Genomic DNA, 22,786 nt, shown 5'->3' on the forward strand with positions numbered 1-22,786 from the left:
TTGTGTGTGTGTGTGGGGGGGGGGCAGATGTATAAAGGAAGTCTTTTTTTCTATGATTTCTCCAGAGTTCCTGTGGACCTCGTAAAAGCTGAGAAAATATTGTTCAATTTTAAAGCAGTGAGGATACTATTGGTGTCTTTTTTTTTTAATTTTTTTTTTTCAACGTTTATTTATTTTTGGGACAGAGAGAGACAGAGCATGAACGGGGGAGGGGCAGAGAGAGAGGGAGACACAGAATCGGAAACAGGCTCCAGGCTCCGAGCCATCAGCCCAGAGCCTGACGCGGGGCTCGAACCCACGGACCGCGAGATCGTGACCTGGCTGAAGTCGGACGCTTAACCGACTGCGCCACCCAGGCGCCCCTATTGGTGTCTTAATAGTACTTTACATTGTGGGGGGCCCTTGGGGTTTTCGGAATGCCTTCACTCAAACATTTATTATTTGAGTCTCAGGACAGCAAAGGTGGTATTATGAGGGCACCTGGGTGGCGCAGTTGGTTAAGCATCCGGCTTCGGCTCAGGTCATGATCTCACAGCTCATGGGTTCAAGCTCCTCATCAGGCTCTCAGATCCTGTGTCTCCCTCTCTCTGCCCCTCCCCTACTCATGCTCTGTGGTATTATCTTCAAGGTGGGGAGGGGTCACAAGGGATCTGCATACTTACGTGGCAAAGCTTGGTGCCATGTCACTCTGTCAGGTGGGTTTCAGGGGTGCTTATGTCTGGGTTGGCATTTCCTTCAAAGGAAACTTTGGATTTGCTGAAGTGGTTGGCCTGGCCCAGTCTGTAGTACGCTGTGGAAGAGGCAGATGTGGCTGAAGAAACGCAAGCGATAGTGTTGTCAATCAGCGCCTCCAGAATCAGCCGGCAGAATGAATGGCATCCTGCCTGACTTCCTGAAGTGAATTAGCTGCTGGGAGTGAATTCATTTCAGGTGACTAAATGAATAGACCTACTGGAAGGAATTGTTTATATGCCCCATCTGAATGCTGGGGAATATCTGCCAAGTGCCGCACTGTTAGGGTCAATCTCATTTATGCCAAGCTAGTGACACGATTAGCCAACGGAGTCAGTTGCTGCTTTTCTCTGTACCCCAACCCCCATTATCCAAGTGCTTTCTCATTGTGTAAAATAGGAAAACACATGGAAGGTTGGGAGGTAGGAAGGAAGGAGGAAAAGAGGGAGGGAGGGAAGAGGGGCCATGCACAATCCAAGGACAGATTTTCTTCTGACCTTTTAAATGCGTTTTTCTTTATATAGTTGATATCCGACGCTATAAGATATATGATTCTATATCCTGCTTTTTTGCTTAACATAATGTCATAACCTTCTACTTAAAACTTTTTTTTAACGTTTATTTATTTATTTATTTATTTATTTATTTATTTTTTGAGGCAGAGACAGAGCATGAATGGGGGAGGGGCGGAGAGAGAGGGAGACACAGAATTGGAAGCAGGCTCCAGGCTCTGAGCCATCAGCCCAGAGCCCGACGCGGGGCTCAAACTCACGGACCGCGAGATCGTGACCTGAGCTGAAGTCGGACGCCCAACCAACTGAGCCACCCAGGCGCCCCATACTTAAAACTCTTTTAAAATGATGTTTTTAAATATTCTTTCATCAGTTAGGTTGTTTTCCACTTTTCATGGATACGAAGAGTGATTTAGCAGACATCTTTGTTCATTGTCTTTCTCTACATTTTGAACATTTATTTTCCCCCTTAAGAGAGACTTATAGTAGAATTATGCGGCCAAAGGTATGAATGCTTTAAAGACTTTCTCTTTCAGGGGCGCCTGGGTGGCTCAGTCAATTGAGAGTCTGTCTGATTCTTGATTTTGGCTCAGGTCATGATCTGGTTGTGAGATCGAGCTCTGTGTTGGACTCTGCGCTGAGTCCGGAGCCTGCTTGGGATTCTCTTTCTCTCTGTATCCCTCTCCTGCTCATGCTCTCTTTCTCTCTCTCTCTCAAAACAAACAAAACAAAACAAAACAAAACAAAACAAAACACCAAACCAAACCAAACCAAACCAAACCAAAACCAAAACCTTTCTCTTTCTTGGCATATGAACACATGCCTTTCCAGAAAGGTCTTACCAGTTTATACTTCCCTCAGCATCAAATGAGAGTGAGTATATTACCTCACCTTCAAAAGTTTCCTAACTTGAAAAGGTAAAATAGCAGTAAATGTAAAATGTTATTTTTATTTTATTTTCATGATCATTAGTGATAATGAATGATGGTTTATTTTTTTTTTTAGATAGGGAGGTAATTTGTATTTTTTTCCTTAGTGAATTATCTACTTATTGGGCATTTTAAAAGACATTTCTGTGACCTCTTCATATCTTAAGGAAATTAGCCCCTTGGCTTGTTTATTTCTAATTTTAAACCAGTTTGTGACTTGCCACTGATTTTTTGATAACACTCTATTGAGATGTAATTCATATAATATACAAGTTACCCATTTAAAGTATAAAATTCACTGAGGCTTTTTTTGGTATATTCACAGACTTTTGCAGCTATCACCACAATTAATTCTAGAATATGTTCATTACCTCAAAAAAGAAACTACATACCCCTTAGCTATGCTCCCCCAACTCCCTAGCCCCCACCAAGCCCCCAGCCCTAGGCAACCACTAATCTACTTTTTGTTTCTATAGATTTGCCTATTGTAGACATATCATATATTTGGAATAAAAAAATATGTGGTCTTTTGTGGCTGGCTTCTTTCACTCAGTATGTTTTCAATGTCAATATTTTATTCCTTTTTATGACTGAATAATATACCATGTTTTGTCTATCCATTCATCAGCTGAGGGACAATTGGGTTGTTTCCAATTTGACTATTATGACTAATGCCACTAAAACAATATGATTTAGATTTTAGGTTTTTAAAATGTTTTTTACTGAAGTTTTAAATTCATACCAACCCTGTTGCTTGTTTGGATTGTATTTCTTTTGTTGTTTAAGATTAATAAGTCTTCTCCCGAACCAATGTTAAATTTTCACCCATATTTTCATCTTTTTAATTTTAAAAATCTGTTTTATTGTTCACTTCAGTCTATAATCCATATAAACTTTATTTGGAGGTATGTGAGAATTAGGAAGCATCGCAATAGTCCCTCTGTTTTCCCATCCCCACCATTTCCTGAGTCATTCTTCTCACCAACCATTTTCTTTATACTGATTTTTAATGCTTTCTTTATCACATATTAAGTTTTTATGAGAATGAAGCTTGGTTTTTGGGTTATCCATTGAATTTAATTGCTGTTTAATTTTTTTTATAAATGTAATCTAAAATAGGAATACACTTTATTGTTTCTTAAACTTTAGTAAGAGACATAAAACATATATAATCTATGATTATTGATTTAGTCAGATTTTCTTCTTATTTTAAGACCGTTTTGGCAATTAATATTTTTCTATAAAAATTGTACTGAAATCTAAAAAATTCTTAGCATGGAATTCACATCAGTGTGTTTCTAAAATTCTCCATATCTTTTATTATCCTTTCTCATTGGCATATTTGTATTTTCTCTGCTCTTTCCTTAATATTATTTAGTAGAGCTCTGACTCTTTGGCTAGCTGACTAATAATAGATCAGTAATTCGGGAGAAATGACGTGTTCTTCTTTCTTGAAGCACTGGTAGACTGTACAACGGGTCTGTCCCAAGAAGCTTGTACCTGTATTGTAAATTAGAATAGAGAATTGGCAAAAGTTGGTGCCTGGGACTCAGCCGCTCAGGGTAGCATCTAAACAATTCTGGAGCAATTCTGGGGAGCTTCTTGCAGTTTAAAGTAACTGATTGGAGGGGTGCCTGGGTAGCTCAGTCCATTAAGTCTCCGACTTCGGCTCAGGTCACGATCTCCAGGTTTTTGGGTTTGAGTCCCACATCCAGCTCTGTGCTGACAGCTCAAAGCCTGGAGCCTGCTTTCTATCCTGTGTCTCCCTCTCTCTCTGCCCCTCCCCTGCTTGCACTCTCCTTCTCTCTCAAAAATAAAATATATTAAAATAATAATAATAATAATAATAATAATAAAAATAAAGTAGCTGATTGAGTGTTTTAACTCAATGAGGTTATTTTCTTTTCCAAGAAGAACCTCAGAAATGAAAAAAAAAATGGGATAGTTCAGGCATCTAATAATAAAATATTGAAGCTTGAGGTGATATTATATAATTACTCGGAAGAAGAATATTAATCATCACTGATCTTTTTGGCTCTTTCCTTCACAAGGTCCCTTGGTGGCTGAGAGTTGCTTGGGTGGCACGTACAACTCTGTCCATGGGACTGGGTCCTGGCTGTTCTAGAAGTAACCAGTCAAGGACAGAAGGCTATCAGGAAGGACAAATCCAGTGGAGAAAATGGCAGCCTCAGTTAATGGGTCTTGGAGAGCAGGGAGGCGGGACATTACTTCAGTTAGCCTTGGAGGGGGATAATTAGCACTGAGAAGGGAGTCAGTAGGATTGGCAAGGACAGGAGAGATACAGAAGATCGTTGGCTCTGATGGCTAGTGAAAAATAGTATCACCCCCCCGCCCCGCTTAAAACACCCAGAGTCCTTTGCCTCATCTGTCAGCACTAAATTCTGCTTGGATTCCTGTTGTGCAAGCAAGGTCAGAGATCTGGCCGCCTCCGGCAGACCTTGTGGAATAGTGAGTCTTGAGAGAAATCACAGAGAGGGGAAGAGCAGCAGGAATCTGCCTCACTGTCTGTCACAGTCTGGGGCCGTGCATAGACATCTGTCAGCACAGATGTCAGGCTCTAGGATGAGACCGCTGGCCAAGGCTGTGGGGTTTTTAAGCTGCCTATCTGGGAAACCTCAGCCCTTTGCCCAGCCTGAGCGGGTCCTGGAGGTCGTTGCCCCACAGTTAGCAGCAGTAGGACGTGATGGTGCCTAGTCCCCTAACCCATCTCAGCCTTCACGGTCATGGGAGCACAGCCTCTTCCCCTGTATGACCTGAGGTCTAGCGTGCAAGCCCGTGGGTAGAGCTTTCTGTGGGACATATTAGTGGCCTGATGTACCAGCCCAGCATTCTACTAGGACTGATTGCCGTGAGCTCTGCGGGAGGCCACCTCCTTCCCTGGGAGGTCAGCCTGCAGGAGTCAGCCAAGATAACCCTTACCTCTCACTGTACCTGCCCTTTTAGACTGTGGGTTCTCCACAGGCAGGATCGATATCTTATTCATCTTCATGTCCTCTCAGTGCCTGACATGTTCGGCTGCTCTGTAAGTGATTTAGGAGTGAAGAAGAGATGGCCCAAGAAAGGGGCTGGATGAGCCTTCCTTCTCCTCTTAACCATTCTTAACTATTTTGTCCTTCTTTGGGATCTTACAGAAGCTTTGGACTATCTCCAGAGAGTATAGGCCTGTGCGCACGCATGCGCGTGCACCCCCCCCCCCCCCCGAATAAAAATCTTGCACACAGCCTATCAGTTGATGGATTCTGGTTAAGAGCCCCTGCCTTAGAGCTCTGGTAGGTTCCACTTACACCATCTCAGCATCATCTCACTCTGTGCCATGCCCCACACACCAGGACACCCCTCCTCACCTGCTTGAGCCTGTGCACAGTAGAGGTGTTGGCTGTGGCACCGATCTGGAACCCGGTTACACTGACCGGAGATTTGTTGAAAATGAATGCTTGTCACTGTTACTCCAGAGTGGGCACATCGGCTCGTCGTAACCCTGAGGAATAGTGGCTTCCTGGACAGCACAGTTTTTACTTGATGTTCAAAAGATGGCCTTTAAATGAACAGCTGATGCTTGACCCCACCTGAGGAGAAGGGTTCTCCTTTCCTCACAGCCACTAAAGCCAGCAGTGCAGGAAGTCTGGAGGCAAAGCTTCCAGAAGCCCACCTGTTGAGACTAGACTTGCTAGCCTTGGGCAGCAGCCTGTCTCAGACTTTTTGGCCTTCTTCTCAGCAGTCTTCCTCTTGCTGTCACCCTGCCCTTGTGGCCTACCAGGTCATTGGCTTTTCCTCATTAGGTCCTCTTTCATGATTTCCTGAGTCACTCCCTTCAGCTTGTATTTATTTGACGTTCAGAGCCATTTCCTATTTGGTAATGTTCGGGGCTTTCGGGCTTACGGAACGTGCCCGATATTTCTCCTTCCTTGTGTTCCCATTCAGCGGTGTCCTTTGTTCCATAGATTCTGGCTGTGACTCAGTCACTGACACAGAGGCTGAAGACGAGAAGGGGCCTTCCTATTTGAAGCAGCAGAGCCTACCACCGCAGACTTCACCTGGGAACCTGATGGTGGTGCAGCCGGACCGCATTCGCTGTGGGGTAGGCGCTTCTGGGGCTGGTGGATCAGTGTCAGAACATGGCCTTTTCAGTGGATGCAGTTGTCATAGTGAAAGGAGTGGGGTTTTCCTGTTGCACCTCAGTGTAATCCCAGCCTTCCCTTGGGATTCCTCTGTAGATGAGCTTCCCTGAGAACCCCAGGACCTGGGCCTTGAGCACAACTCACTCCTTTAAGTCCAACAGAGGTGAGCTCAGGAATGTATGTGCCATCGATCTAAGACTGTGAGTTCCTAGATCAAAAACACAGAGCATGTGGCACACATGAGCATTACCGGACACTTATGCCAGCCCTGGAGGTAGAGGCCTGGGTCTATTCCTGCCAGGGTAGTGCTGGGAGGAGGGAGATGGGGGGCATTTTGCGAACTTGCTTCTCCATCAACCGACCACTGCTGTGCCCCACATGAGTCCCTTGAAGCTTGCTGGCTGAAACTTGTCAAGGCTGATTGCTAAAGGGATAAGATAAATGCCAAAGCATAATGTGACTCACGTTTTCAGGGTGGGACATGTGTTAACAGGTGACTTGAATGTGATGGCACAATTGATAGTCCATTGTCCTTTGAATCCTACCATCCTGTTGGTAGTTTTTTATTTCCTTATGGAAAATATGTGATAATTAGTTCAGAGCAGTAAAATACTTCCCTGTGGATACAAGCCCTTTGCTAAGTTTGCCAGCATGGTCTCCTAGAGACAAGAGGGTGTTTGAGCCTTGGCAGTGGGAAGTACTAGCTTCCTTGCACCAGTGAGTGGTTTTCCGTGCAGCCTGAGGCTACGAGGTGTTGAGCAAGGACTCCCTCCATGGAGATTGCAAACCGCTGCTTTGGGTGAGATTGAGCTCATAGACATGTTTGGTTTAGATTGCACAGTGTTTTAGCAATTAGGCATGAGAATCTGTTCCCAGCTTCCTTTGAATCAGAATCTGGTAATACCAGGCCTGAGGTGAGTGGCTGGGCCTAGCAGCCCGTTAGATGGGGCATGTATCCCCCAGTCCACTGTTCCCACCACTCACTTTTCTTTATTCTCAGCCCGCTTCATGCTTCCTCCTTGTTGGCCAGCTCTTGGTGGGCATTCCAGCGTCTAGGCTGTCCATATGCCCGCCTGTCTTCCCCACACTCTTCTCGTCCTGAGACCTGTGGTCTTTTCCCGAGACCAGGCTAGTGGGCACTTGTGGGTGAAGGCATTCGGAACTGAAGAATGGTGCCCTTGGCATGCCTCCCTGATTCTCCAGACTTTTGTTCCTTCTCCCATCCTGGCTTCCAGGATTCTCCTTGTGGCCTGTCCTTGGTCTCTGGATCCTGGGGTGGCTGGACTGGGGCTGGGTCCTGACTGTCAACAGAGAAGAACACACTCATTCTGACTCCCCATGTTGCCTGGGAGAAGGAGCAGGTGGGACAGGACCTTGGCTGCAGCCAGAGCCAGGTCAACCACAAACGCATCCACATTCAGCCTCAACAGCCTCCAGAAACCAGAACCATGCGTCTCCTTCACCTGTTGTGAAATAGTGGCCTTCATCATGAAGGGCTACTATGAGGACTTTTTTATTTTATTTTATTTTATTTTATTTTATTTTATTTTATTTTATTTTATTTTTTTATTTTATTGTCCATTTCGAGAGAGAGAGACAGAGTGTGAGAGGGGGAGGGACAGAGAGAGAGGGAGACAGAATCGGAAGCAGGCTCCAGGCTCTGAGCTGTCAGCTCAGAGCTCAACCAACGGTTGAGGGCTCAAACCCACAAACCGTGAGATCATGACCTGAGCCAAAGTTGGGAGACTTAACCTACTGAGCCACCCAGGTGCCCCAAAGGACTTTATAATAGAATCGTAGGATGAACACTTGGGGATTAGCAATGACTGGAAATCTCTTCTTTCTCCGCTTCTCTTTGGAGGGTCTATCCTTAGCAGTTCAAGTTTTGAGAGGCCCATTACCCACTTAACTAGCACAGTAAAACAAGACAATCGTATGTAGCTGGCCCAGCAAGAGATCTTAAAGCAAGGTAAAATAGCTATTCATAGGTTGCTCCATGCCTTAGGAAAATCAGTCCTCCAATAAGGCATTTTTCCCATTCAAGAACAGCATAAAGAGCAGAAGCCAAGAGGGCTTCTTCTGGCTGTTGCCTCTCACATTGTGAGGTGCATGTGAGTCACCCCGGGTGTCTTGGTAAAATTCGGACTTTGATGGTTCAGTGGATCCAGGAAGGGCCTGAGATTCTGCATTTCTAATGATTTCCAGTGCTGTTAGTCTGCTGGCTTCACTTTGAGTAGCCAGCCTACTCTCAGAATAGTGCTTCTTAAACTATCTGTGAAGATCCTTTTTCTTTTGCTTTTTAAATTTTCTAATTCTGCCACGGGCTAATGCTTTTATAAAACACAATAAAAAAGAAATGCTGTAAAAATGAAATAAAAGTATGTATGAAATACAAGCCCCAGGTTTTTAAATTATTACATTAAGTTCAACAGACATAAAATTACTCCATCAAATTGCCGTAAAGGCTTATAAATGTTCCCTCTCGGTCTTTGTAACTTGTCTTTTTGAGACCCACAGCAGTTGTGCCCAGTGCTAGACTCCAGACCCCACCCTGCTCTGGGACAGCCTCTCTAGATAGAGCTGGGGATCGGGGAGCCAGGAGACCCTCTGCCCAGCACCCTAATAGGGTACCCAGGAGGGAGAGGGGACACTGACTGGTCTCCTGTTGCAGGCGGAAACCACTGTCTACGTCATCGTGAGATGTAAGCTGGATGAGAGGGTGACCACAGAGGCGGAATTTTCTCCTGAGGATTCTCCCTCATTAAGGGTGGAAGCCAAGCTGGAGAATGAGTACACCATTTCCGTGAAGGCCCCCAGTAAGTAGCCCCATCTACCTCCGGAAATTAGGCATCCTGTTCAGGAAGAGGCCCACTCTTACTTTCTTTTACTTGTCCTGTCTTTATTCAGCAATTGAGAAGACTGACAGCCAACATTTGGATTTGGTTGTCCTGTTCTATTTAAAGGAAAAGGAAGTTGCAGAAATGTACATGTGTGATAGGGAAAAAATAGATATATTAAAATTTTTATCCTTATGAAGTAAACATATTAAAAATTTTTTAAACTAGAGGAAAGTAGAAAAAAGTCATCAGACTACTATACTGTCTTTTGGCCTTTGTTCACAAGTTTTAACAACAGTTGTTTTCAATATTCTGTTTTTCTTTATATAATCTTATATTTATCCTCTTAGCATTCTTTTACCCTGTGCTGTTACATGGACTTTGTAACTTACCATTTTATAACATACTTTTTCTGTTACAAAAGTAATGTGAGCTCAGTACCAAAAAGTTGAGGAATACAACCACCATAAAGGAAAGTAAATAGAAAATTGCCTATATGCCCACCTCAAAGGAAATCAGTGATTTCTATATTTTTCTGAATCTGTGTACATAGCTTTGTTTTTTTATTTATTTTATTTATTTATTTTTAATGTTTTTATTTATTATTTTTGAGACAGAGAGAGACAGAGCATGAGCAGGAGAGGAGCAGAGAGAGAGGGAGACACAGAATCTGAAGCAGGCTCCAGGCTCTGAGCTGTCAGCACAGAGCCTGACGCGGGGCTCGAACTCACAGGCTGTGAGATCATGACCCGAGCTGAAGTCGGATGTTTAACTGACTGAGCCACCCAGGCACCCCTGTGTACATAGCTTTGTATAGTCTCATCGGCCACTTTCATTACCTGGAAAATACCTTTGAGTATTTCCCATGTTAATAAATATTCTTTTGCAACATGATGCTTAATGGTTACGAGGTAATCCATTGTACAGATGTATCATAGTTTTTAAAGCCAGTTCCTTGTGTTGGACCTATATCTTATAATCCATATTGTTTAAAGCTGCATAATACTCCATTGAAAAGAAGTGTCATCTTTCAATTTTCCATTTCCTCATTGTGTTCTGTATTTACATAATTTCTGATTTCTTATTGTCTTCTTATTCTTTTAAGTTATGATATATTGAGCATCTTCATGCATGCATTTAGGATTTTTTCCTCAAGATGGAATCCCTTGAAATGATGGGCATTTTTAAGGATCCTGGAAATAAGGTTTAATTGCCTTCTGAAATATTACTTCTATCAAGTTTGCTATATCATCACCAGCACTAGACATTATCATTTAAAATATCTTTGCTAATTTGATGTCTTTTTAAAGAGTAGCCCATTGTTTTAATTTGCATTTCTTTGATTATTAAAGAGGCTGAATATTTTTCCATGTTCTGTACTTGTTGCATTTCCTCTTTTGTGAATCGAATCTTTGTGGTTGGTGTATTTTTAATTTTTTCTTTCCTCCTCAAAACCCCTTCCTGTGGTGCCGAAGAGAGAGAGCACGTAGTAATGACAGCAACAGAGCAAGTGAATCAATTCTCCTGGCCCAGTGTCGTGGAGGCAGAATTCCACCTGCCAGGATCTATCCCACCTTGTGCCAACCACTGACCTTTGTATAAAGTGCTTTAAACTCAGCTCCTCTTCCCGTTTATCATGGTACTGGGCCTAGTGTAGTGAACAAAACAGATGAAAATCTTCCAAAAACTCAATTGCAGACCCAGTGAGGACAATTCCTTTGACTCAGAGGCCTCCCAAGTACTGGTCTGCTCACTTCCTACTTCTCCCCTTCCCCTCACTTCTCTGTCCTCCACCTTACCTCCAAAATCTTTCTTCCAGCCCCCAGTTAATTTCTTTACCATTAAGGTGAATCCATGAACACTTTTCCCTGGAAACCTTGTTCTTCCTGGGTGCATTCATGGTGGTGTTTTGTTTTGTTTTGTTTCTTCTTCTTCTGTTTAGACCTTTCATCTGGGAATGTTTCTCTAAAGATCTATTCCGGGGAGTTAGTGGTGTGTGAAACTGTTATCAGCTACTATACTGACATGGAAGAAATTGGGAATTTATTGTCCAATGCTGCAAATCCTGTGGAGTTCATGTGTCAGGTAAGGATGTTGAAAGGAAACCTGAGTTTTCTGGGCACATAGTTCCTTTTCATTTTTTAATTAAAATTAAAAAAAAATGTTTTTAGTTATTTTTGAGAGAGAGAGTGAGAGCACGCATGAGCAGGGGAGGGGCAGAGAGAGACACACACACAAAATTCAAAGCAGACTCCCAAGTTCTCAGCTGTCAGCACAGAGCCCGATGTGGGGCTCGAACTCACAAATTGGGAGATCATGACCTGAGCTGAAGTCAGATGCTTAACTGACTGAGCCACCCAGGCACCCCTGGGTGTGTAGTTTCTGCTCATGGTTCTTCAGCTTCTAACCTGCTGGATGGGAGATAGCTGGGGTTAAAGTCTGACCTTCTTCCCTTTTGTGTTCAGGCCTTTAAAATTGTGCCCTACAACACAGAGACCCTTGATAAACTGCTAACTGAGTCCCTGAAGAACAATATCCCTGCGAGTGGACTGCACCTCTTTGGAATTAACCAACTGGAAGAAGAAGATATGATGACAAGTAAGTCAAAAGGTCAAACCTCAGGAAACCAGCCGTGGGTTGACTCCACTCTGTTGGTTTCAGCATCCAGTCAGCCTGTGCTCAAACCTCGCTGGTTCCTTCCCTGCAGCTCATCCTTGGGGGATGATTCCTTCACTGGCTAGCTGGTCTTCCAAATTGTCAATCTGCCTACCTCCACCCCTTGCTAAAAACCCTTTGTGGTCCCATTGGCCTTTAGATCAAGTTCAAACTCCTTAACATGTTTGCAAGCATTTCCCAAGGGGTTCCTGCTGCATTTCTGCCCTTATCTCTCTCCACTCTATCCCTTGGCTCTGCTCTACGGAAAGTATGAGCTTCTTTGACCTGATGAAAATTCTGCCCTGCCTCTTGCCAACTCAACTTATGGGAATACAGTTTCTTCCTCTCCTCATTGGTTACTGTTCACCTGGTGGCCCTCTGTTCACCCCCCTGCAGCGGCTTAGGTAGCACTTCCTCAGGAAGACCTTCCTGAACCTTTGGCAGGGTGTTCCATCTAGGTGCCAGGGGCTCCCCTGGCATGTCAGCTGTCCTCTGTGCTAGTTCTCCTCAGCTGTGTCTGTCTTCTCTGCTAGGCTGTCAGCTCAGTGAGGGCAGAGGCAGTGCCTGGGTGGCTAATTAAAGGCTCAAAACATTTGTTCAGTGAGGGAGGAACAGTCTTGTGTGCACGTGTGACATGAACTGCTTGTGTGGCGATGGTCACTGGCCAGCTGGACAGGGTGCCTGTTAGGGTGCTTCTGTGGACACCACTCTTCCATCACATGGCCCAGTAGAACCCAGTTACCCTCTACCTCTGTCCCACCCTTCTTTCTGTCTATCTGTCTATCTGTCTATCTATCTATCTATCTATCTATCTATCACTATTGGGTTTAGAAATCAATTTTTATGGGGTGCCTGGGTGGCTCAGTTGGTTGAGTGTCTGACTTTGGCTCAGGTCTTGATCTCACGGTTCGTGAGTTCAAGCCCTGCATTGGGCTCTGTGCTGATACCACGGGGCCTGGAGTCCACTTCAGATTCTGTGTGTCCCTCTCTCTCTGCCCCTCCCCTGCCCCTGCTCACACTCTGTGTCTCTCCGTCTTTCAAAAAGAAATAAACATTGAGAAAAAAAAGAAATCAATTTTTATGAAAACAAACAAAAGAAAGATTGGTCCCCAACTCCACAACACAAACTGTCTATTTTCTTGGTAGAGTTTAACTTGCTGCATCCAGATATTAGTAGGTGGAGGGGGTCATGGGGATCCAGTGACCTACAGGAATACTTTGTTTCCCATGAATCAGAGGGTTAATGGACATCCTGCAGTTCAGGTGTATTAATACCAACATTCAAAACCTGTCCTAAACAAAGAACTCACTGAATACCATCTTATTAATCCTCTCAGCCCTTTTGAGATAGTTTGGGAATATCTCCTCATTCAAAACTAAGGGCCATGGAAAGGCTAATTAACATACCTAGGATTACTTGGCATACTTTATGAAATTTGGAGTAAGAGCTAAGAAGATGGACTTCTCTTTTTTAATCAGCACGAAGAAATCGTGTTAAAGTGCTATGAAATTTGCAGAGAAGGTCAAAACCTGATTCCCGTTGTACTTTGCGGCTGCTGCTTAAGCCTTTAGAAGATCAGCATATTTTGAATTAGTATTATTTTTCAGGATTCTTTGATCCTTTTAGAGAAAAAAGGTAGGATATTAACTGTTAGATTTGCAAATTAATTAACATGTTTCTTCTGTCATCTGAGGGCATATAATCTTCAGTGGTACCTCAAAGGAAGCTGCCAGATGTTAGGTCAGTCGGCCGAGAACTATTGATTGAGTGCCTGCTGGATGCCATGGTAGGCTTGCCAGCTTTGTGTCTATGAATAAGGGTGCCTCTGCCTTCATTTTCATTTGTCCATTGTTTTCCTTAACAATTATTCAGATCAGAGGGACGAGGAGCTGCCCACCTTGTTGCATTTTGCTGCGAAGTATGGACTGAAGAACCTTACTGCCTTGTTGCTCACCTGCCCAGGAGCCCTACAGGCGTACAGTGTGGCAAACAAGCATGGCCACTACCCCAACACCATTGCTGAGAAACATGGCTTCAGAGACCTGCGGCAGTTCATCGATGAGTATGTGGTAAGGTCAAGGCAGGGGAGGCCCCAGGAATGGAAATGGACTGTGTGGTCCAAGGGCTGCCTTTGCACTCGAGACATGGTTGGATTTCATCTCTAGCAGGGGCTCATGTGCCTCTTCTCTGGCGGGGCCAGTGTGTGTGGAACTGAGCCCTGGAGTCATATGGACCTGAGTCCACATTCCTGTGCCAACACTTGTCAGCCACAGTGGATGACATGGGCAGATCATGTATACTCTCTCTTTTAGTGTCCTAAGATGCAGAAGGAAGGTAACACCAGTCCTACTTATAGGGTTGTTTTCAGGATAAAAGGAAATAATGTATGTAAAGCACTGAGGTCTACCCTCAAAGAATTTACAGAGACATTCAGAGAGTGAATCTGCTAGAGGTTGATGCTGATCCCTCTTCTTCCACCTCCAAGGCACTTTGATGGGATGCTCCCAGCTGCCTCTCCCACTGTCAGGTCCCACTGTGAACTGTTAGGATTGGTTTCTTCCTCAGCAGAGACCACAACAAAGCTCTGCAATTGATGCTTTGGGGAGGCCACCTGTGAGGACCCACCTTATGCCAATGGCCTGTCTCTCTTTCTGAGCCTCTGTGTGTCTAAGAGACAGAGGCCCCGTTTATTTGCTCATCTGGTTTTAGACCCCCAGGTCCTCCTTGATCACTGACTTCTGGGTCCTTCTTTGAGTGTAATCTCATCCATGCCTGGGCCTTATTCCATGCCCCAATATTGCTTCTCTTGTCTTGGAGGCCCCTACCTTTCCTGACTGGACCCTTTTCTGATTTTCCTTCATCTTCATGAGTCACAGCTGGGACTCTCAGCCTCTCTTGTGGGGCTGTGACCTCAAAAGGAACAACAAAGACAATCTAGTCTTACTCTCTATCTCCATACAGAGGTGAGCCTACACCTCCCCAGAAACTTAATTCTGTGCTCAGTATTTGACAGTTTTCAGGTCAGTGACTCACTGAGGCATGTATGGGGGCTCTCCACAGTTTGGGAGTGATTAAGTACGTTGAATGAGTGGAATAGCATGAGTGCCCATTTGGGGCACGGTCTACGTAAATAAGGCTAAAAGGTGCTTACTTGGCTTTCCTTTGAAGTCACAAATGTATCAAATGCAGGGTTTCATTTCCATGCCAACAGTTTTTATTGGGGACATACTGTGTTCATAGTCATAACTACTGTTTATTGAATTTATTTGATTGGCAAAAGGCAGTGTTTCATTTAATCATCACCACAATCCTTTGAAGTTGGCAGTATTGTTATCTCTCTTTAATAAATGAGGAGAAGGGCTTAGCAAGGCAGAGTAATTGTGCGAGGGTCACACTCTAGTAAGGGTGGAGATGGGATGCAAACCTAGTTTGATGCTAATTCCGGGGCTTGTTATTCTAGTCTGTGTAACAGGGAAGTTTCGAGATGCCTTTTCAGTTCGCACTGAAATTCATCTGATTCACATTTCTCCAATCTTAGCTCTCCGACCAAAAATCACCTTCAGCCGATGCATCTTCAGCATTGCTACCAAGAGGTTGCCTCCGCGTGTTGATTATGACCTCTAAGAACTGTCCTGTTTCCTCTTTCCACCACATCAAAACCAAATGCCAGACCTTGAGTCTCTACCACTTCCCAACTGTCACCTGGGCTACTCCTCAGGTCTCATCAGGAAACGAACACATTGTGTCAATAGCAGATTAGCTCTCTTGGGGTAGTGATGATGAAAACGAGGATTTTTGCGGGTTGGTGCTGAAATAGGATTGTGAAACATCAAAGTTTCTTACCAGGAAAGTTGTGTGGAGGTTTCAGGGAAGCCAGTTTTCCGGCTTCACCACCATCTACAGGCAGAATGACAAGGGCCGCCTGTCCGACTGCAGGGCACTTCATCCAAGACCACCTCTTGTCTCGGGCACACAGGGTAGAAAACCAAGGGAGGTACCTCAGAGCAGCCTGCTAGAAGGGACAGGGACGAGGCCCCGAGCATCTGAGGGACGTCTGACTGCACGCTAGCTCAAGGACATCTTAGCTGCAGCCCTGCTTAGCCCATTTGGATTTCCATCTGGCTGGTCAGCAAGGGTGACACCCTTGGGTGTCACTTGTTTCCCTAAGTAGAAACCAGGGTGTAGTAGAAAGGTCAGAAGGTAGGATTGCACAGCCCTGAGTAAGGCACTAGGTTTTTCTGAGCTGTGTTTTTCTCATCTCTGAACTAGGGAATATTACAAGTTTCTCAAGCCGTTGTGGAAGGGATGGCATGACGGTATGTATAGGCAAACACCCAGCATCATACCTGACCCGTAATAGGTGCTCACGAGAAAGTCTTTAATTTGTATCCTGTGGATACATGCATCTCATCGGATGCTTAATGACAGTCTCTTGTGTGCATGACTCTGCTTCGTGTTGGGAGAAGATAGAAAGATTAAAACAAAAAATATAAAACAAACAGAAGAAGGCTTGGAGCCTGGCCTCCACGAGCTTTCAGGCTGGTGGGAAATACAGACAGACACACAGCTGAGCCCTGACCCATGTGCACCTTTACTCTGCCTGTCACGAGCCCCTGAGGGCCTAACTGTCCCCAGAGGGCCAGGCCGTCTCAGGGTTCCCGTGACTCCCGTCTTCTCTTTCAGGAAACTGTGGACATGCTGAAGAGTCACATTAAAGATGAACTGATGCAAGGGGAGGAGGCTGACGCCGTGTATGAGTCCATGGCCCACCTGTCCACAGACCTGCTCATGAAGTGCTCCCTCAACCCCGGCTGTGACGAGGAGCTATATGAGTCCATGGCTGCCTTTGTCCCAGCTGCCACCGAAGACCTCTGTAAGTAGCACAGCCCAGTTCTGCTTCCATCCTTCTGCTGACACACGGCTTTCTTCACTCTGGTGTGTGGTGGTGGGGGTGGGGGGAAGTCCCTCGCCTACCCCCACTCTGCCCCAGAGAGATGAAGATCCTATTTTACACAAGTTAGATCTTGTCATCATGTGCTGTGACAAGCACAGTCCTTCTCCAGACTTCCTCCACTGTGACTGCTGAGTGACTGAAAAGTGTAGGCAAGTGCCTGGAGGTCAGAATTGATGGAGGCATCGTCTTGTGATCTGAGAGGCTCAATCAGTGGCTCTCAACCCTATCAGTCCCAACGGGCCCTTCTTATAACATTTCATAATGCTTCCCTTTAGTACCTTGACATGCCACTCATATACAATATAATCTACCTACATATGAAAATTAAAAGAAATTTTTTTAGTTTATTTATTTATTTATTTAGGGAGCAAGCACATGTGCCCGCATGAGTGAGGGGCAGAGAGAGAGGGAGAGAGAAAATTCCAAACAGGCTCTGTAGAGTCCGTGCAGAGCCCGACATGGGGCTCGATTCCACAAACCATGAGATCGTGACCTGAGCTGAAACCAACAGTCGGATGCTTAACTGACTGAGCCCCTCAGGCGCCCCATTACATATGAAAATTTAGAAATCAAATATATGCCCTAAATGAAATATAAAAGAGAAGTAAAAGGAAAGGAACAGCTCAGTATGCCTGCACATGAGGACATAATGAAATAGTCAGATGCAGGCATCTACACTCAGAATCACTACCAATGTCATGGCCTCACATGCTGACCGACCGATACGTGTCTGTTGTATTGGAGACTTGGATACTGGTAGCAATGGATTTTCCTAAGTGGTAAATGATTTTTCACACTCTCCTTTCCATTTTCATAGTAATTGAATTCCTGGAAAATTCAGTACATATCAAAACCATGCAGAAATACAAGTTGTATTTATTTATTTTTTACTTTTTTTTTAACATTTTATTTTATTTTTTGAGAGAGAGAGAGAGAGAGAGAGACACACACACACACACACACACACACACACACACACAGAATCCAGAGCAGGCTCCAGGCTCTGAGCTGTCAGCACAGAGCCCGATATGGGGTTAGTTTCCAGGCTCAGAAAATTATAAGCAGATTTTTTTGTTAACCCAACTTTAATGGATTAATATATAATAAACTTATTTCTAAAATATCTTTAGGACAGGATTTTTCCTGTAAGTTGCTTAACAAATTTTGCCTAGTTTTTGGTTACCTTAATTTTTTTTCCCAGTAACAATGGTAATACATTCTTATAAAATTTGAAACAAAATAAAGATGTATAACTGAGTTATTAAAAGTCCATATGACTCTACCCCAAGCACTCCTAATAGTTTGGGATACTTGTCTATATTTTCTTTGTACCTGCTGATATTAAATTGAGAAATATACACACATAAATATATAGATATGTACAAATGCACATATATGTGTAAATACATGTCATAAGCAGGTTTTTTTTTTAACCTATATGTGTGTCTAGTGAAATATTTAGAAGTCATGAGGGGCACAAAGCACTCCATTGCCCATGACAGCCCTGTACACTGCAGGGTGTCTACGTCTTTCTCCCTTCTGCTAAATTCCAGTACAGTAGTCCCCCCTTATCTGATATTTCACTTATTTCACTTTCCCCAGTTTCCCATGAGCAGCTGTGGCCCAGAAGCAGATGATCCTCCTTCTGACATAGGCTCAGAAGGTAGATGGTAGCCTAATGCTACGTCAGTGTGTACGTTATTTATCTTATCAAGTAGTGTTTTATCATCTGCTGTCATCACCAGAACGGTTCGTTCCATAAAATATTTTGAGGGAGAGAGAAACCATGTTCACCTAACTTTTATTATGCTATATTGTTACAATTGTTCTCTTTTATTACTAGTTATAGTTGTTAATCTCTTACTATAATTGATAAGTTGAACTTTATTATAGGTATGTGTGTATGTAGGGAAAGTATACTGTGTACACACACACACACACACACACACACACACACACACACACATAGGGTTTGGTACTATCTGTGGTTTCAGGTATCTGCTTCTTGGAAGGTATCTCTGAGGATAAGGGGCACTAATATAGTGTCCCTGCATCATGATGACAACCTAAAACCCCCTCTTAGATTTTCCAAACCTCCCCTAGAGGGCAGTGTTGCTGCCCTTGAGACTCACTGGTCTAAATAATGTTGGACTTCAAAGCAGTATTTTTTTTTCACATTTATTCATTTTTGAGGATGAGAGAGACAGAGTATGAGCGGGGGAGGGGCAGAGAGAGAGAGAAAGGGAGACACAGAATTCGAAGCAGGCTCCAGGCTCCGAGCTGTCAGTACAGGGCCTGACATGGGACTTGAATTCATGGACTGATGAGCTAAAGTCAGACACTCAACCAACTGAGCCACCCAGGCGCCCCAGCCCTGGACTTCAAAGCAGTATTGAAGCAGGACAACATGCAAGGGGCCCTCAACGAGCTTTCTTAATATGTTACTACCATTTGCTATCAAAGGCTAAGCACTCTGAAACACTGCCTAAAGCTTACCTTCCCTCCCTCTGGTCTATTTAATAGAGTCAAGAAAGGCAAGGAGCACCTGGGTGGCTCAGTTGGTTAAGTGACCGACTCTTGATTTTGGCTCAGGTCATGATCTCATGGTGTGTGGGTCAAGTTCCATGTTGGGTTCTGCAGAACCTGCTTGGGATTCTCTCTCTCCCCCCTCTCTCTGCCCCTCCCCTGCTTCCGTGCACACACACGTTTTTTTTTGTTTGTTTGTTTTTTGTTGTTTTTTTTTAATCTCTCTCAAAATAAATAAACTTAAAAAAAGAAAGAAAGAAAGGCAGAACAAATTCCTATCAGTGTATCAGCTTTATTGATGGAGGGCTTCTGGAATGGGCTAGATCGACTATTGCCAACCTTTAGTCTGAGAAGAAGACAGAAAAGCTCTTGGCACACGGGGAAGTGACCCTGAGTTTCCCACCCATGAACAGAAAAGCGGGTGCCAAGAAGGTGCCTTAGAGTAGGGGATGTAGGCAGGTCGGTGGCCAGAGGCAGACCCTGATGCCAGCAGGGCCTTTGACAAGGCACCCCCAGCACCTGGAAGCTGTGGTCCAGTCGTTAACTAAGTGCTTGGTAGTTAGAATGGCTGCCCCTTGTGGGGTGCAGCAAGAATGAGGGAAAGCTCGGTAGAAGCTCCCTTCCTACACCTAACTGGGAGGCCTGGAAGTGCTGATAGAAGCTCTTGCCGAATGAGCCATGACCCAGCAGAGGGGCGAGGAGAGAAGGCATCACCCCCACATCCACATCCTCTATCTCACTGAATCCTTAAAGCCGCATAAGGATGTTTTGATTAACTTGCACTTTACAAATGAGAAAACTGAGCTCAGAGAGGTTAAGCAACTTTCCCAAAGTCTCACAGCTAATAAGTGATAGAACTCACATTTGAGCTCAAGTCTGTCTCTAGGATTCTAGTCTTTATTTTCTGTCTGAATTTTCCTTCTAATGCCATAAATTTTAGTCCTAGTTTCTTCTAAAGAAGCCATCTAGCAGCTACAGCCATTGCCCCAATGTCAGCTCACCAAACAGCCTCTGGTACCCTCTGCACATGTACATCCATCTGTCTCTCCATGGCCACCACAAGCATTTCTGGAACATCTACTGGAACATGTTTTAGCTACTTGCCTCTTCTTCTGGGTGTTGGGGAGACAAGAGGGGCCAACACACAGTCCTTTCCAGTATGGAACAGAGACCCATTCACACAGAACATTTGGAGGAAAACCAATACCTACTTGGGAAGCCAGAGATTGTGTATATCATGTCTGCCTGTGTCCTTGTTACGGGGCAATTGAACAGTTAACGAGTCCCCCACTTAACTAGCAGTTTAGTGTTGACAGAGAGCCTTAACACCTGTTATCCCCCTGGATGCTCCAACACAAGAAATCTCACACTAGCAGAAAGCTGCAGGGGATGCTAAAGGCAGCCACAGCAGGAACAGTGAACCTCTCCAGCACTGCCCAAGGCAGCGGAGTGCTCTGGGGCTAGTCTGCTTTGTGGCCCTTGGCCACTTGTAAAGATACGTGGGTCAGGGGGATTCTGGTTGCCCTGGAGGTAGAAGGAGGCCACTAATACAATAGGCTGGCTGTAGAATTTGGCTGCTTTGTGGGTGGGGAAAGGAAACCCACTGTATTTTTCATTTGCCAGATCACATAAGCTCTGAATTTTCTGATTCTAGACATGATTTGGTTTGTGTTTCTGTCTTTGTGGTTTAATTTTGAGAAGGACCACTTACCTGCTGGCCCACAAGGAGCCGCACCGGGAAGAAACCATTCATTTATTACCAGTGACTTGCTAGGAGAGAAAGCGGGTTAGTTCATAAACAAGCAGGACAGACATAAATCTAACATGCGTATTTGCAATAGCACCCAGCACAGTGATAAGGTGTACCATCCGACAGCCCTTTCAGGCAAACAGACTGCTTTTATCTCATCTGTTATTTCGTCCCATCGTCCTTGGGCTTGGTGGATAGAATTACCTCCATTTCACAGGGGAGAAAACTGAGGCTCCGAGATTTAGTAGCCTACTTAAATCCCGTGGAGGGAGAACTGGGTCAGGACTCTGGGTCAGTACATTCCCGGTGACAAGTCTGTCTGCCCCCCAACTGGGATAGAGGACTCTCCTGGCCTGCCCTTCTTCTAGGATCTGCATTTGCCAGCCCCAGAAGGGACACTGAGACAGAAGGGACATGGAGCGGTTTCTAAATGTCTAAGTAGTAGCTAAGTTTCTAACAAAAGCCCCACCTTTGTTACCATTCAACCCTAGAAGCTGAAAGTGAATGTATTAAGGACTGTGGGCTGTGTTCATTCAGTCACAGGACAAGCAATATGGAGTGAAGGCTTTCTTTGGAGGTTATCAACGGTGTTGGGACAAATCTGCCTCTTTCTGACTTGAGTTTTGGAAAAGGGATAGTAATGAGGTCCCCTTCTCCAAAAGGAACCCAAACAACCACTAAGTAGGAAGTTTGTGAGGGAGACTCGCCATGTTGAATGAAGTGGGGCAGGGGAGTGATGTTGGCTTCTGACCCTGAGATTTTATGATTCCACTCCTGACTCTCCTTCCCTGGAATTGCCTGGGTGTACACGCGCGCTCACACACACACTCACACCCCTCACTCTCATGGTCTTTAGTTTAGCTATGCTGCCACCAGGTGGTAACTGCATGCCTTTGATATCAGATATTCAACTTTGCTCCCAATACTCCTGAGAATTTTTTGTTCGAGACAGAATTAAACCATCAGTTTCCTCACTTTACCATATAAGAAATGAATATTTCTATTAAGGGTAAGCTTATGCAAACACTAAATAGAAATGAAGGCACATCTCTCTTGGGTGTTTTCTCTATCACCCAATCTTTTTCTCAGTTCTTTTGCCGCTGTCCTTGCCTTCAGAGAATGACACTGTAGTCCTAGTGTTGCTCTGACTTAGGTAATACATTTCATATGGAAAGCCTCTCCCAGGGACTGGTCACCTCCCTGAGACTCTGGGTTCTAAAGCTTTGGGAGCCATTCCTGAGAGGCCTTGTCCATTTGTTTCCAACATGATCTGCTTATGGATTTAACTCTGCTTAAAAGTCTCAGAGGCTCAGACGCCTTGGTGGCTCAGTCAGTGGTTAAGCATCCAACTTCACCTCAGGTCATGATCTCACGGTTTGTGAATTCAAGCCCCGCATTGGGCTTTCTGCTGTCAGCGCAGAGCCTGCTTTGGATCCTCTGTCTTCCTCTGTCTCTGCCCCTCCCCTGCTCGCTCTCGCTCTCTCTCTCAAAAATAAACATTTAAAAAAATGTTTTTAATTTAAAAATTAGAAAAAAAAATACATGTTAAAAAGAAAAATCCCAGAGACTCGTCTTCTATTAGGAGAAAAGAGCCAAAAGAGAAAGGCAAATATCTTGAGAGTGGAAACTATAAACTCGTATGAGTCTGTAATCCCTTCTAGAAGGCTGTTCTGCTTCAGGTGACTCCTGTGTTACACTCTTCTCTCGTGCCTCTGCTCCCTCTGCCCGGCTCTGTGGCTCAAATTTGTGTA

The 22,786-nt window shown here is 44.5% G+C and overlaps 1 protein-coding gene across 1 annotated transcript in view; it reads left to right on the plus strand.

Moving 5' to 3' along the window:
• Positions 1-22,786, plus strand: part of PIK3AP1 (phosphoinositide-3-kinase adaptor protein 1) — a 119,869-nt gene that overhangs the window by 53,054 nt on the left and 44,029 nt on the right. Inside the window, exons 3-8 of the mRNA XM_030335585.1 lie at positions 6,136-6,272; positions 8,984-9,128; positions 11,092-11,234; positions 11,615-11,747; positions 13,678-13,874; positions 16,489-16,678. Of these exons, the coding sequence (XP_030191445.1) occupies positions 6,136-6,272; positions 8,984-9,128; positions 11,092-11,234; positions 11,615-11,747; positions 13,678-13,874; positions 16,489-16,678 (945 nt within the window). The remainder of the gene's footprint in view (positions 1-6,135; positions 6,273-8,983; positions 9,129-11,091; positions 11,235-11,614; positions 11,748-13,677; positions 13,875-16,488; positions 16,679-22,786) is intronic.

This window comes from Lynx canadensis, chromosome D2 (assembly GCF_007474595.2).
Source record: "Lynx canadensis isolate LIC74 chromosome D2, mLynCan4.pri.v2, whole genome shotgun sequence".
Classification (NCBI taxonomy): Eukaryota; Metazoa; Chordata; class Mammalia; order Carnivora; family Felidae; genus Lynx; species Lynx canadensis.